This window comes from Drosophila novamexicana, unplaced genomic scaffold (assembly GCF_003285875.2).
Source record: "Drosophila novamexicana strain 15010-1031.04,08,12 unplaced genomic scaffold, DnovRS2.1 tig00000877-arrow-arrow-pilon, whole genome shotgun sequence".
NCBI classification, from domain to species: domain Eukaryota; kingdom Metazoa; phylum Arthropoda; class Insecta; order Diptera; family Drosophilidae; genus Drosophila; species Drosophila novamexicana.
The window spans coordinates 967,912-981,748 of record NW_020824831.1 but is presented as its reverse complement, the minus strand read 5'-3'; the positions used below and the strand labels follow the sequence as shown (position 1 = coordinate 981,748).

The following is a 13,837-nucleotide window of genomic DNA, read 5'->3' as shown; positions in this document are numbered from 1 at the left end:
CCGATTTTTTGGTCGAAATTCATGTCCAAATCTTACCCCAAGATTCGTATATAGACATGGGTCAAAAATTACCACCCCCATAACTCGGTCAAATCTCATCCGATTTTCACGAAGTTTAGATTTTTCTTCATGGTTTTCCCTCTAGATTAATGTGGCATTCAAATATCGACACCGATTTTTTAGTCGAAATTCATGTCCAAATCTTACCCCAAGATTCGTATATAGACATGGGTCAAAATGTACTACCCCCATAACTCGGTCAAATCTCATCCGATTTTCAAGAAGTTTGGATTTTTCTTCATGGTTTTCCCTCTAGATTAATGTGGCATTCAAATCTCGACACCGATTTTTTTGTCGAAATTCATGTCCAAATCTTACCCCAAGATTCGTATATAGACATGGGTCAAAATGTACTACCCCCATAACTCGGTCAAATCTCATCCGATTTTCACGAAGTTTAGATTTTTCTTCATGGTTTTCCCTCTAGATTAATCTGGCATTCAAATCTCGACACCGATTTTTTAGTCGAAATTCATGTTCAAATCTTACCCCAAGATTCGTATATAGACATGGGTCAAAATGTACTACCCCCATAACTCGGTCAAATCTCATCCGATTTTTACGAAGTTTAGATTTTTCTTCATGGTTTTCCCTCTAGATTAATCTGGCATTCAAATCTCGACACCGATTTTTTAGTCGAAATTCATGTCCAAATCTTACCCCAAGATTCGTATATAGACATGGGTCAAAAATTACCACCCCCATAACTCGGTCAAATCTCATCCGATTTTCACGAAGTTTAGATTTTTCTTCATGGTTTTCCCTCTAGATTAATGTGGCATTCAAATATCGACACTGATTTTTCAGTCGAAATTCATGTCCAAATCTTACCCCAAGATTCGTATATAGACATGGGTCAAAAATTACCACCCCCATAACTCGGTCAAATCTCATCCGATTTTCACGAAGTTTGGCTTTTTCTTCATGGTTTTCCCTCTAGATTAATCTGGCATTCAAATCTCGACACCGATTTTTTAGTCGAAATTCATGTCCAAATCTCATCCGATTTTCACGAAGTTTAGATTTTTCTTCATGGTTTTCCCTCTAGATTAATGTGGCATTCAAATCTCGACACCGATTTTTTAGTCGAAATTCATGTCCAAATCTTACCCCAAGATTCGTATATAGACATTGGTCAAAAATTACCACCCCCATATCTCGGTCAAAATTCATCCGATTTTCAAGAAGTTTGGATTTTTCTTCATGGTTTTCCCTCTAGATTAATGTGGCATTCAAATCTCGACACCGATTTTTTAGTCGAAATTCATGTCCAAATCTTACCCCAAGATTCGTATATAGACATTGGTCAAAAATTAGCACCCCCATATCTCGGTCAAATTTCATCCGATTTTCAAGAAGTTTGGATTTTTCTTCATGGTTTTCCCTCTAGATTCATAGATGGCATTCAAATCTCGACACCGATTTTTTAGTCGAAATTCATGTCCAAATCTTACCCCAAGATTCGTATATAGACATTGGTCAAAAATTACCACCCCCATATGTCGGTCAAATTTCATCCGATTTTCAAGAAGTTTGGATTTTTCTTCATGGTTTTCCCTCTAGATTAATCTGGCATTCAAATCTCGACACCGATTTTTTTGTCGAAATTCATGTCCAAATCTTACCCCAAGATTCGTATATAGACATGGGTCAAAAATTACCACCCCCATATGTCGGTCAAATTTCATCCGATTTTCAAGAAGTTTGGATTTTTCTTCATGGTTTTCCCTCTAGATTAATGTGGCATTCAAATCTCGACACCGATTTTTTAGTCGAAATTCATGTCCAAATCTTACCCCAAGATTCGTATATAGACATTGGTCAAAAATTACCACCCCTTATCTCGGTCAAAATTCATCCGATTTTCACGAAGTTTAGATTTTTCTTCATGGTTTTCCCTCTAGATTAATGTGGCATTCAAATCTCGACACCGATTTTTTAGTCGAAATTCATGTCCAAATCTTACCCCAAGATTCGTATATAGACATTGGTCAAAAATTACCACCCCCATATCTCGGTCAAAATTCATCCGATTTTCAAGAAGTTTGGATTTTTCTTCATGGTTTTCCCTCTAGATTAATGTGGCATTCAAATCTCGACACCGATTTTTTAGTCGAAATTCATGTCCAAATCTTACCCCAAGATTCGTATATAGACATTGGTCAAAAATTAGCACCCCCATATCTCGGTCAAATTTCATCCGATTTTCAAGAAGTTTGGATTTTTCTTCATGGTTTTCCCTCTAGATTAATGTGGCATTCAAATCTCGACACCGATTTTTTAGTCGAAATTCATGTCCAAATCTTACCCCAAGATTCGTATATAGACATTGGTCAAAAATTACCACCCCCATATGTCGGTCAAATTTCATCCGATTTTCAAGAAGTTTGGATTTTTCTTCATGGTTTTCCCTCTAGATTAATCTGGCATTCAAATCTCGACACCGATTTTTTTGTCGAAATTCATGTCCAAATCTTACCCCAAGATTCGTATATAGACATGGGTCAAAATTTACCACCCCCATAACTCGGTCAAATCTCATCCGATTTTCACGAAGTTTGGATTTTTCTTCATGGTTTTCCCTCTAAATTAATCTGGCATTCAAATCTCGACACCGATTTTTTAGTCGAAATTCATGTCCAAATCTTACCCCAAGATTCGTATATAGACATGGGTCAAAAATTACCACCCCCATAACTCGGTCATATCTCATCCGATTTTCACGAAGTTTAGATTTTTCTTCATGGTTTTCCCTCTAGATTAATCTGGCATTCAAATCTCGACACCGATTTTTTAGTCGAAATTCATGTCCAAATCTTACCCCAAGATTCGTATATAGACATGGGTCAAAATTTACCACCCCCATAACTCGGTCAAATCTCATCCGATTTTCACGAAGTTTGGATTTTTCTTCATGGTTTTCCCTCTAGATTAATCTGGCATTTAAATCTCGACACCGATTTTTTGGTCGAAGTTCATGTCCAAATCTTACCCCAAGATTCGTATATAGACATGGGTCAAAAATTACCACCCCCATAACTCGGTCAAATCTCATCCGATTTTCACGAAGTTTGGATTTTTCTTCATGGTTTTCCCTCTAGATTAATGTGGCATTCAAATCTCGACACCGATTTTTTAGTCGAAATTCATGTCCAAATCTTACCCCAAGATTCGTATATAGACATTGGTCAAAAATTACCACCCCCTTATCTCGGTCAAAATTCATCCGATTTTCACGAAGTTTAGATTTTTCTTCATGGTTTTCCCTCTAGATTAATGTGGCATTCAAATCTCGACACCGATTTTTTGGTCGAAGTTCATGTCCAAATCTTACCCCAAGATTCGTATATAGACATGGGTCAAAAATTACCACCCCCATAACTCGGTCAAATCTCATCCGATTTTCACGAAGTTTGGATTTTTCTTCATGGTTTTCCCTCTAGATTAATGTGGCATTCAAATCTCGACACCGATTTTTTAGTCGAAATTCATGTCCAAATCTTACCCCAAGATTCGTATATAGACATTGGTCAAAAATTACCACCCCTTATCTCGGTCAAAATTCATCCGATTTTCACGAAGTTTAGATTTTTCTTCATGGTTTTCCCTCTAGATTAATGTGGCATTCAAATCTCGACACCGATTTTTTAGTCGAAATTCATGTCCAAATCTTACCCCAAGATTCGTATATAGACATTGGTCAAAAATTACCACCCCCATATCTCGGTCAAAATTCATCCGATTTTCAAGAAGTTTGGATTTTTCTTCATGGTTTTCCCTCTAGATTAATGTGGCATTCAAATCTCGACACCGATTTTTTAGTCGAAATTCATGTCCAAATCTTACCCCAAGATTCGTATATAGACATTGGTCAAAAATTAGCACCCCCATATCTCGGTCAAATTTCATCCGATTTTCAAGAAGTTTGGATTTTTCTTCATGGTTTTCCCTCTAGATTAATGTGGCATTCAAATCTCGACACCGATTTTTTAGTCGAAATTCATGTCCAAATCTTACCCCAAGATTCGTATATAGACATTGGTCAAAAATTACCACCCCCATATGTCGGTCAAATTTCATCCGATTTTCAAGAAGTTTGGATTTTTCTTCATGGTTTTCCCTCTAGATTAATCTGGCATTCAAATCTCGACACCGATTTTTTTGTCGAAATTCATGTCCAAATCTTACCCCAAGATTCGTATATAGACATGGGTCAAAATTTACCACCCCCATAACTCGGTCAAATCTCATCCGATTTTCACGAAGTTTGGATTTTTCTTCATGGTTTTCCCTCTAAATTAATCTGGCATTCAAATCTCGACACCGATTTTTTAGTCGAAATTCATGTCCAAATCTTACCCCAAGATTCGTATATAGACATGGGTCAAAAATTACCACCCCCATAACTCGGTCATATCTCATCCGATTTTCACGAAGTTTAGATTTTTCTTCATGGTTTTCCCTCTAGATTAATCTGGCATTCAAATCTCGACACCGATTTTTTAGTCGAAATTCATGTCCAAATCTTACCCCAAGATTCGTATATAGACATGGGTCAAAATTTACCACCCCCATAACTCGGTCAAATCTCATCCGATTTTCACGAAGTTTGGATTTTTCTTCATGGTTTTCCCTCTAGATTAATCTGGCATTTAAATCTCGACACCGATTTTTTGGTCGAAGTTCATGTCCAAATCTTACCCCAAGATTCGTATATAGACATGGGTCAAAAATTACCACCCCCATAACTCGGTCAAATCTCATCCGATTTTCACGAAGTTTGGATTTTTCTTCATGGTTTTCCCTCTAGATTAATGTGGCATTCAAATCTCGACACCGATTTTTTAGTCGAAATTCATGTCCAAATCTTACCCCAAGATTCGTATATAGACATTGGTCAAAAATTACCACCCCCTTATCTCGGTCAAAATTCATCCGATTTTCACGAAGTTTAGATTTTTCTTCATGGTTTTCCCTCTAGATTAATGTGGCATTCAAATCTCGACACCGATTTTTTGGTCGAAGTTCATGTCCAAATCTTACCCCAAGATTCGTATATAGACATGGGTCAAAAATTACCACCCCCATAACTCGGTCAAATCTCATCCGATTTTCACGAAGTTTGGATTTTTCTTCATGGTTTTCCCTCTAGATTAATGTGGCATTCAAATCTCGACACCGATTTTTTAGTCGAAATTCATGTCCAAATCTTACCCCAAGATTCGTATATAGACATTGGTCAAAAATTACCACCCCCTTATCTCGGTCAAAATTCATCCGATTTTCACGAAGTTTAGATTTTTCTTCATGGTTTTCCCTCTAGATTAATGTGGCATTCAAATCTCGACACCGATTTTTTAGTCGAAATTCATGTCCAAATCTTACCCCAAGATTCGTATATAGACATTGGTCAAAAATTACCACCCCCATATCTCGGTCAAAATTCATCCGATTTTCAAGAAGTTTGGATTTTTCTTCATGGTTTTCCCTCTAGATTAATGTGGCATTCAAATCTCGACACCGATTTTTTAGTCGAAATTCATGTCCAAATCTTACCCCAAGATTCGTATATAGACATTGGTCAAAAATTAGCACCCCCATATCTCGGTCAAATTTCATCCGATTTTCAAGAAGTTTGGATTTTTCTTCATGGTTTTCCCTCTAGATTAATGTGGCATTCAAATCTCGACACCGATTTTTTAGTCGAAATTCATGTCCAAATCTTACCCCAAGATTCGTATATAGACATTGGTCAAAAATTACCACCCCCATATGTCGGTCAAATTTCATCCGATTTTCAAGAAGTTTGGATTTTTCTTCATGGTTTTCCCTCTAGATTAATCTGGCATTCAAATCTCGACACCGATTTTTTTGTCGAAATTCATGTCCAAATCTTACCCCAAGATTCGTATATAGACATGGGTCAAAATTTACCACCCCCATAACTCGGTCAAATCTCATCCGATTTTCACGAAGTTTGGATTTTTCTTCATGGTTTTCCCTCTAAATTAATCTGGCATTCAAATCTCGACACCGATTTTTTAGTCGAAATTCATGTCCAAATCTTACCCCAAGATTCGTATATAGACATGGGTCAAAAATTACCACCCCCATAACTCGGTCATATCTCATCCGATTTTCACGAAGTTTAGATTTTTCTTCATGGTTTTCCCTCTAGATTAATCTGGCATTCAAATCTCGACACCGATTTTTTAGTCGAAATTCATGTCCAAATCTTACCCCAAGATTCGTATATAGACATGGGTCAAAATTTACCACCCCCATAACTCGGTCAAATCTCATCCGATTTTCACGAAGTTTGGATTTTTCTTCATGGTTTTCCCTCTAGATTAATCTGGCATTTAAATCTCGACACCGATTTTTTGGTCGAAGTTCATGTCCAAATCTTACCCCAAGATTCGTATATAGACATGGGTCAAAAATTACCACCCCCATAACTCGGTCAAATCTCATCCGATTTTCACGAAGTTTAGATTTTTCTTCATGGTTTTCCCTCTAGATTAATCTGGCATTCAAATCTCGACACCGATTTTTTAGTCGAAATTCATGTCCAAGTCTTACCCCAAGATTCGTATATAGACATGGGTCAAAATTTACCACCCCCATAACTCGGTCAAATCTCATCCGATTTTCACGAAGTTTAGATTTTTCTTCATGGTTTTCCCTCTAGATTAATGTGGCATTCAAATCTCGACACCGATTTTTTAGTCGACATTCATGTCCAAATCTTACCCCAAGATTCGTATATAGACATGGGTCAAAAATTACCACCCCCATAACTCGGTCAAATCTCATCCGATTTTCACGAAGTTTAGATTTTTCTTCATGGTTTTCCCTCTAGATTAATCTGGCATTCAAATCTCGACACCGATTTTTTAGTCGAAATTCATGTCCAAATCTTACCCCAAGATTCGTATATAGACATGGGTCAAAATTTACCACCCCCATAACTCGGTCAAATCTCATCCGATTTTCACGAAGTTTGGATTTTTCTTCATGGTTTTCCCTCTAGATTAATCTGGCATTTAAATCTCGACACCGATTTTTTGGTCGAAGTTCATGTCCAAATCTTACCCCAAGATTCGTATATAGACATGGGTCAAAAATTACCACCCCCATAACTCGGTCAAATCTCATCCGATTTTCACGAAGTTTAGATTTTTCTTCATGGTTTTCCCTCTAGATTAATCTGGCATTCAAATCTCGACACCGATTTTTTAGTCGAAATTCATGTCCAAATCTTACCCCAAGATTCGTATATAGACATGGGTCAAAATTTGCCACCCCCATAACTCGGTCAAATCTCATCCGATTTTCACGAAGTTTAGATTTTTCTTCATGGTTTTCCCTCTAGATTAATGTGGCATTCAAATCTCGACACCGATTTTTTAGTCGAAATTCATGTCCAAATCTTACCCCAAGATTCGTATATAGACATGGGTCAAAATGTACTACCCCCATAACTAGGTCAAATCTCATCCGATTTTCACGAAGTTTGGCTTTTTCTTCATGGTTTTCCATCTAGATTAATCTGGCATTCAAATCTCGACACCGATTTTTTAGTCGAAAATCATGTCCAAATCTTACCCCAAGATTCGTATATAGACATGGGTCAAAAATTACCACCCCCATAACTCGGTCAAATCTCATCCGATTTTCACGAAGTTTAGATTTTTCTTCATGGTTTTCCCTCTAGATTAATGTGGCATTCAAATATCGACACCGATTTTTTAGTCGAAATTCATGTCCAAATCTTACCCCAAGATTCGTATATAGACATGGGTCAAAAATTACCACCCCCATAACTCGGTCAAATCTCATCCGATTTTCACGAAGTTTAGATTTTTCTTCATGGTTTTCCCTCTAGATTAATCTGGCATTCAAATCGCGACACCGATTTTTTAGTCGAAATTCATGTCCAAATCTTACCCCAAGATTCGTATATAGACATGGGTCAAAAATTACTACCCCCATAACTCGGTCAAATCTCATCCGATTTTCACGAAGTTTAGATTTTTCTTCATGGGTTTCCCTCTAGATTAATCTGGCATTCAAATCTCGACACCGATTTTTTAGTCGAAATTCATGTCCAAATCTTACCCCAAAATTCGTATATAGACATGGGTCAAAATTTACCACCCCCATAGCTCGGTCAAATCTCATCCGATTTTCACGAAGTTTAGATTTTTCTTCATGGTTTTCCCTCTAGATTAATGTGGCATTCAAATCTAAACACCGATTTTTTAGTCGAAATTCATGTCCAAATCTTACCCCAAGATTCGTATATAGACATGGGTCAAAAATTACCACCCCCATAACTCGGTCAAATCTCATCCGATTTCCACGAAGTTTGGCTTTTTCTTCATTGTTTTCCCTCTTGATTAATCTGGCATTCAAATCTGTACACCGATTTTTTAGTCGAAATTCATGTCCAAATCTTACCCTAAGATTCGTATATAGACATGTTTCAAAATTTACCACCCCCATAACTCGGTCAAATCTCATCCGATTTTCACGAAGTTTAGATTTTTCTTCATGGTTTTCCCTCTAGATTAATGTGGCATTCAAATCTAAACACCGATTTTTTAGTCGAAATTCATGTCCAAATCTTACCCCAAGATTCGTATATAGACATGGGTCAAAAATTACTACCCCCATAACTCGGTCAAATCTCATCCGATTTTCACGAAGTTTAGATTTTTCTTCATGGGTTTCCCTCTAGATTAATCTGGCATTCAAATCTCGACACCGATTTTTTAGTCGAAATTCATGTCCAAATCTTACCCCAAAATTCGTATATAGACATGGGTCAAAATTTACCACCCCCATAGCTCGGTCAAATCTCATCCGATTTTCACGAAGTTTAGATTTTTCTTCATGGTTTTCCCTCTAGATTAATGTGGCATTCAAATCTAAACACCGATTTTTTAGTCGAAATTCATGTCCAAATCTTACCCCAAGATTCGTATATAGACATGGGTCAAAAATTACCACCCCCATAACTCGGTCAAATCTCATCCGATTTCCACGAAGTTTGGCTTTTTCTTCATTGTTTTCCCTCTTGATTAATCTGGCATTCAAATCTGTACACCGATTTTTTAGTCGAAATTCATGTCCAAATCTTACCCTAAGATTCGTATATAGACATGGGTCAAAATTTACCACCCCCATAACTCGGTCAAATCTCATCCGATTTTCACGAAGTTTGGATTTTTCTTCATGGTTTTCCCTCTAGATTACTCTGGCATTCAAATGTGAATAATATAATATATAATAGGTACATAAAGATAACTAGCTTCAAACATAATTATATGTTGTGAATTTTATATTTATATTTGCCTACATCTTTTACCCGTAATATTAATAAAATAATAAGAAACAAATTGAGGGAGTGCGCGTGAACTTGCCTAATTTGCTTTCTTTTACTTATAAATCCCTGTCCCCTATCATTTGCACTTGCTACATACAACATTTTTGAGGCAAAAGACCAGTTTTAAAACCATATTTACCTATTTTGTTTTCATCTAATTAAAATTTTCTGTTGTTAGGCTACTTGTTAGCCCATCGCGTAATGTCCGTGTATCCCTACGGGAGCAATTTGTTTGCCATTCTTGGAGAAAGTGAGGTTTATTCAGATCAGTGAAAGTTTATTGTATGATGTACAAGTTAGACACGACGGATTTGATGGCCTCTTACGTTCACTTGAGTAGAAACAGGGAGATTTTTAAAAATAAGCGAACATATTCCTACACAAACAATGACTTTTTAGCGGGAAGGAGACGCAAGAAAATGAGGAAATAACTTAAGTTAAGTGATTTTTTACAAATCGATAACGCTATGGATAATCTTAATTATAGATAACACAATGGAGTAATTATTCAATAACTAAACTTTATCGATAAAACAATCGTTAACATAATCAATTAAATAAACGATTGCACAGATTCAATTGTCAAAATTAAAATAGTCATAAATCTCTGTTAAAATCCTTCAGGCAAAAGTAAGCAAATTCTATTTCAAATATTAAAATTCCTCATAAAAAAAAGCTTGACGTGTTCATAAAATTCTTGGCTACTTCTTAAATGGAGCTTACTGGCAGCAGCTTGTCTTGAGTTATTTAAGATTTTTACATGCATTTTATTTTGGTTTCATAAACTTGCTATAGGCCAACAATTTTTGAGATCTAAACTGGATTTTGTCAATTTCTGTCTAGCTGTAAATTAATTTGCACAGGACTTTACAGCTCAGGCTGTGTAGAGCAGTAAATTAGCAACTGTTCAACATTGCTACGTGTGTATGTGAGTGTGTGTGAAGCGTGCGTGTGTGTCTTTATATGTGTGAGTGTACCACCTGCATGTGCGCAGCCGTTGCCTTATTGTGTTTTAGGCTTTTATATGCCCAATTTTATGCGCACACATAAAAGCCATTTACACACGCACACAGACGTGCGTGTATGGCTGGGAGTGTGTACGTGTACATGTGTGTCTGTCATTGTATCACATGTGCCACAAAGCGCTTCAAGTGCATACCCTGACCATGCTAATGGCTCAATGGAGCTAAATGCCTGCTAACAACGCTGCGTATACGCAGTATTGAAGCTCTGCTGTCTAGGACAGGTTCATGGCATGTGGCGAAAACTTACAGAAAAAAATGCAAGAGTTTCAACTATCACAGTTGAAGATTAAATACCCTAAAAGTATTATTCAGATTTTCATTAATATTCAATAGGTTAAATATAGGTAGATTTGAATAAATGTTTTGCAATCCTATATCAAATTTTGAGCTATTGTTCCGATCTGACCTACTTCGATATATAAACCAGCAGCAAACAGAAGGATACGTTCAAAACCTGAGCAACATGAACTTGGAGCTGTCTACCTACAATGCGTCACACAATTCCTCACGAACTTCCAAAACCCTCTGCAAGGGTATGAAAAAAAAAACAGAACAGAAAAAAGCCCTACATGTGACAATGGACAGCAACAGGCACAAGCAAGCAGCTTAATTGCATTGGAGCAGCTTCCAGGCAGTTGCCCAAACCAACTGGTCTTAGTCTAATGTAGTCAAGCCATTTGGCTTGGCTGTTAAGCACTATGCGGGGCCCTGAATAGTGTCTGGCCTAAAAGCAACAACTTTTTTATTTACATTTAAGGGGAATTATGTGCTAACCCACTTAGCCAATATCATAGTATTTAACTGTACTTTCTTTGCAGATTCATTGATGTGCCCATCGAGTCCTGTGGACGATCCTCGCCGCTACGCATTGCGCTGCAGGCAAATGCGCCCGAACTGCTGCTCATACTGCTCAGGTAAGTGTTGGTGGATGGCTAATAGGGTTAGCCTTGCAGTGCGGTACTTCAATTAGCGCAAACAATATGCATAGCGCTGCGGCACTTGGCTGTGGCAACGACGTCCGCCCTAATGTATGCAACATAAAACTCTATGCGGCGCTTAGCATAATCAAGTGGTACAACTGACAATGACACGCACCACACACCACCCCGCCCGCCGCACCCTTGACAGGCGTCACGCCTTCAAAAGCGCCTCTTCTGCGCGAAGCAAATATTAACATTAAATATGAAAGTCGCTGCCATAGCGCATTTGCATGACAAGGCGACGCGACACGACGCGAGGCGTCTCCATAGTGTCTCATGGCCAGCCCCAGCCAAGAAGCCTGCCACAAACTTACGAGCGTGCACTCAACGGCAGCGGCAACAACAGCAGCAACACCATTGAAATATTCATAAAATTTATATGTAAGCGCTTGCAGTTTCAACTAGTTCTCAGCCAGCTCAGACGCCGTCCTTGGAACTGGTTCTGGGCATTTGTATACCCTTGCAGAGAGTATATCATACAGCTGTCAGAGTCACGATCGGTTGAAAATAAAGTTCTCACATATAAAACTGTTTTTTAAGATATTGTGAACAAACTGTAGAAACAACCGGTTGAATAATAAGTTTTTGCATGGGAAACCTTTCCGCTATTCAAGACATCTTGCCCCAACTGAGCAATTAGGAGCTCAATTCCCCTAATCACATATCAGAAAAGACGAACGCCATGCGTCTGCAAGGGTATTTAAACTTCGGCTTGCCGCAGTTAGTCGTTTTGTTTTATATGTTGTTTTTGGGTTCTGGTTGCTGCCTTTGCGGTTGGCAATTTATTGTTTTATAACTCGATATTGCCTAATGTGCATTTTCTATACATTGTTGCCTTGTTGTTGTCGTTGCTGTTGTGCCACGCCTCATTGCTTGTGTAGCGTTTGGCGCGGGCTCTTTCAATTTTTGATGCAGCGCCAAAAAGTATGCTTTGCATTAAAATGTGAATATTGATTGCCAGCCAAGAAGCGCAGAGAACAGAAACCCAAGCGATTGCAATCAAATCAGAACTAGCACAAGATATTACAATTTATGCCCTATCGCACGAAATTCAAATGCTGCCAGCAATCGCCATAAAATATTTGGAGTTGCTAGTTGAAAACGAGGCGATAAAAGCTGTAATCGTATTCTCCCAATTGCACATTTAAATCAACTAGATATTTTCAAAGCTAACATTTGAGCACAGACATAAATAAAATGTACTGGATCTTCGGTATGTACCACATCCTTGGAGTTTAATTTGTCTAAACGAATCAATAAATGCTGTTTGAATATTTACATTACGTACATTATACAACTACATATTCATATAACATTCAATGTACATGCAAAATATCGTTGTTATGGCTGCATTACATTTTTCAGAGATATACCATCTTTAGAGTTGGATGTGTCTAAACGAATCACCAAACGATGAATGAATATGAATGAAAATAAATTAATTGTTTCGTTAGAACATACTTTACTTTGGTAAAGCACATATTTTTATTTAATTTCGAGATGCAATTTGTAGTATTGTAGCGTTATTCAACAAAATTATGTTTTAAAACCAAATGATATATATTTAGTCCCCGTCAAGCTTACATATATGCAAGGTTGCGAAGGTTATTTTCGACCATTTTGAGTCTTTTGAGTTTATTTCGAATAAATCTAATTGCCCGCGCTTGTTAAAGATTTATTTCAAGCATTCCAAATAGAAACATGATCATTTTGAGCATTTTAAAGCTGAGGGCCTCTTATTTCGGTGTTTGGGTTTGTTTGGCTCTGCTACTCCCTTCTAATCTCTGCTTTTCATATCTCTTAATGCTCTATCGAGCTGTTGCATATATAATACTCTAGGTCATACTTATATAAATAGTTTGCGCAATATAGTATCAGTCTGTAATCAAGGTAGAATTCAAGCTGCCTCAATTGCGATGGCAGGGATTGATGGGAGTGTGGGAAAAATGAAATAAGGGTTGAGTTATTCCTATTGTGGTGCCCATTGTGTTAAGTAGTAGTTTTCTGTGTTTGTTGTTGTTGTTGTTGCTGTTGCTGTTGTTGCATCGTCGCCTTGTTGCCTCTGATTTTCAATTCTCGATTGATTTCGCTGCTGAGGCAGCTATAAATTGTGAATTGCTATTGTTTACGCTTTTCATTTGTGTTTTGCTTTATGCTTTGTTACATTTTCATTTTAAATTGGCCATAAAACATGCAAATTACCGCAATTTGTAGAGAATTTTTCCACGCACCTGCATATATTTTCCTCATATACTCATTTATATTTATTGTCGTTTCACTTCTATATGCGTGTGTCTATCTGTGGTAAATTATGCCAAAGATATATTATGACTGATACAAAAAACGCGCATTCATACACTCAGAAAAAAGAGCAAAATACA

The 13,837-nt window shown here is 37.4% G+C and overlaps 2 protein-coding genes across 4 annotated transcripts in view; one reads left to right on the top strand and one right to left on the bottom strand.

Annotated features, from left to right (window-relative positions):
- The window catches only part of LOC115764882 (guanylate cyclase soluble subunit beta-1), a 91,863-nt gene that overhangs the window by 37,645 nt on the left and 40,381 nt on the right, over positions 1–13,837 (bottom strand). The gene's annotated exons all lie outside the window — the stretch shown is intronic.
- LOC115764883 overlaps positions 1–13,837 on the top strand; it is a 43,037-nt gene that overhangs the window by 22,457 nt on the left and 6,743 nt on the right. For both annotated transcript variants that reach the window (XM_030708163.1, XM_030708164.1), the window contains exon 5: positions 11,295–11,390. In XM_030708163.1, coding sequence (XP_030564023.1) covers positions 11,295–11,390 — 96 coding nt within the window. The remainder of the gene's footprint in view (positions 1–11,294; positions 11,391–13,837) is intronic.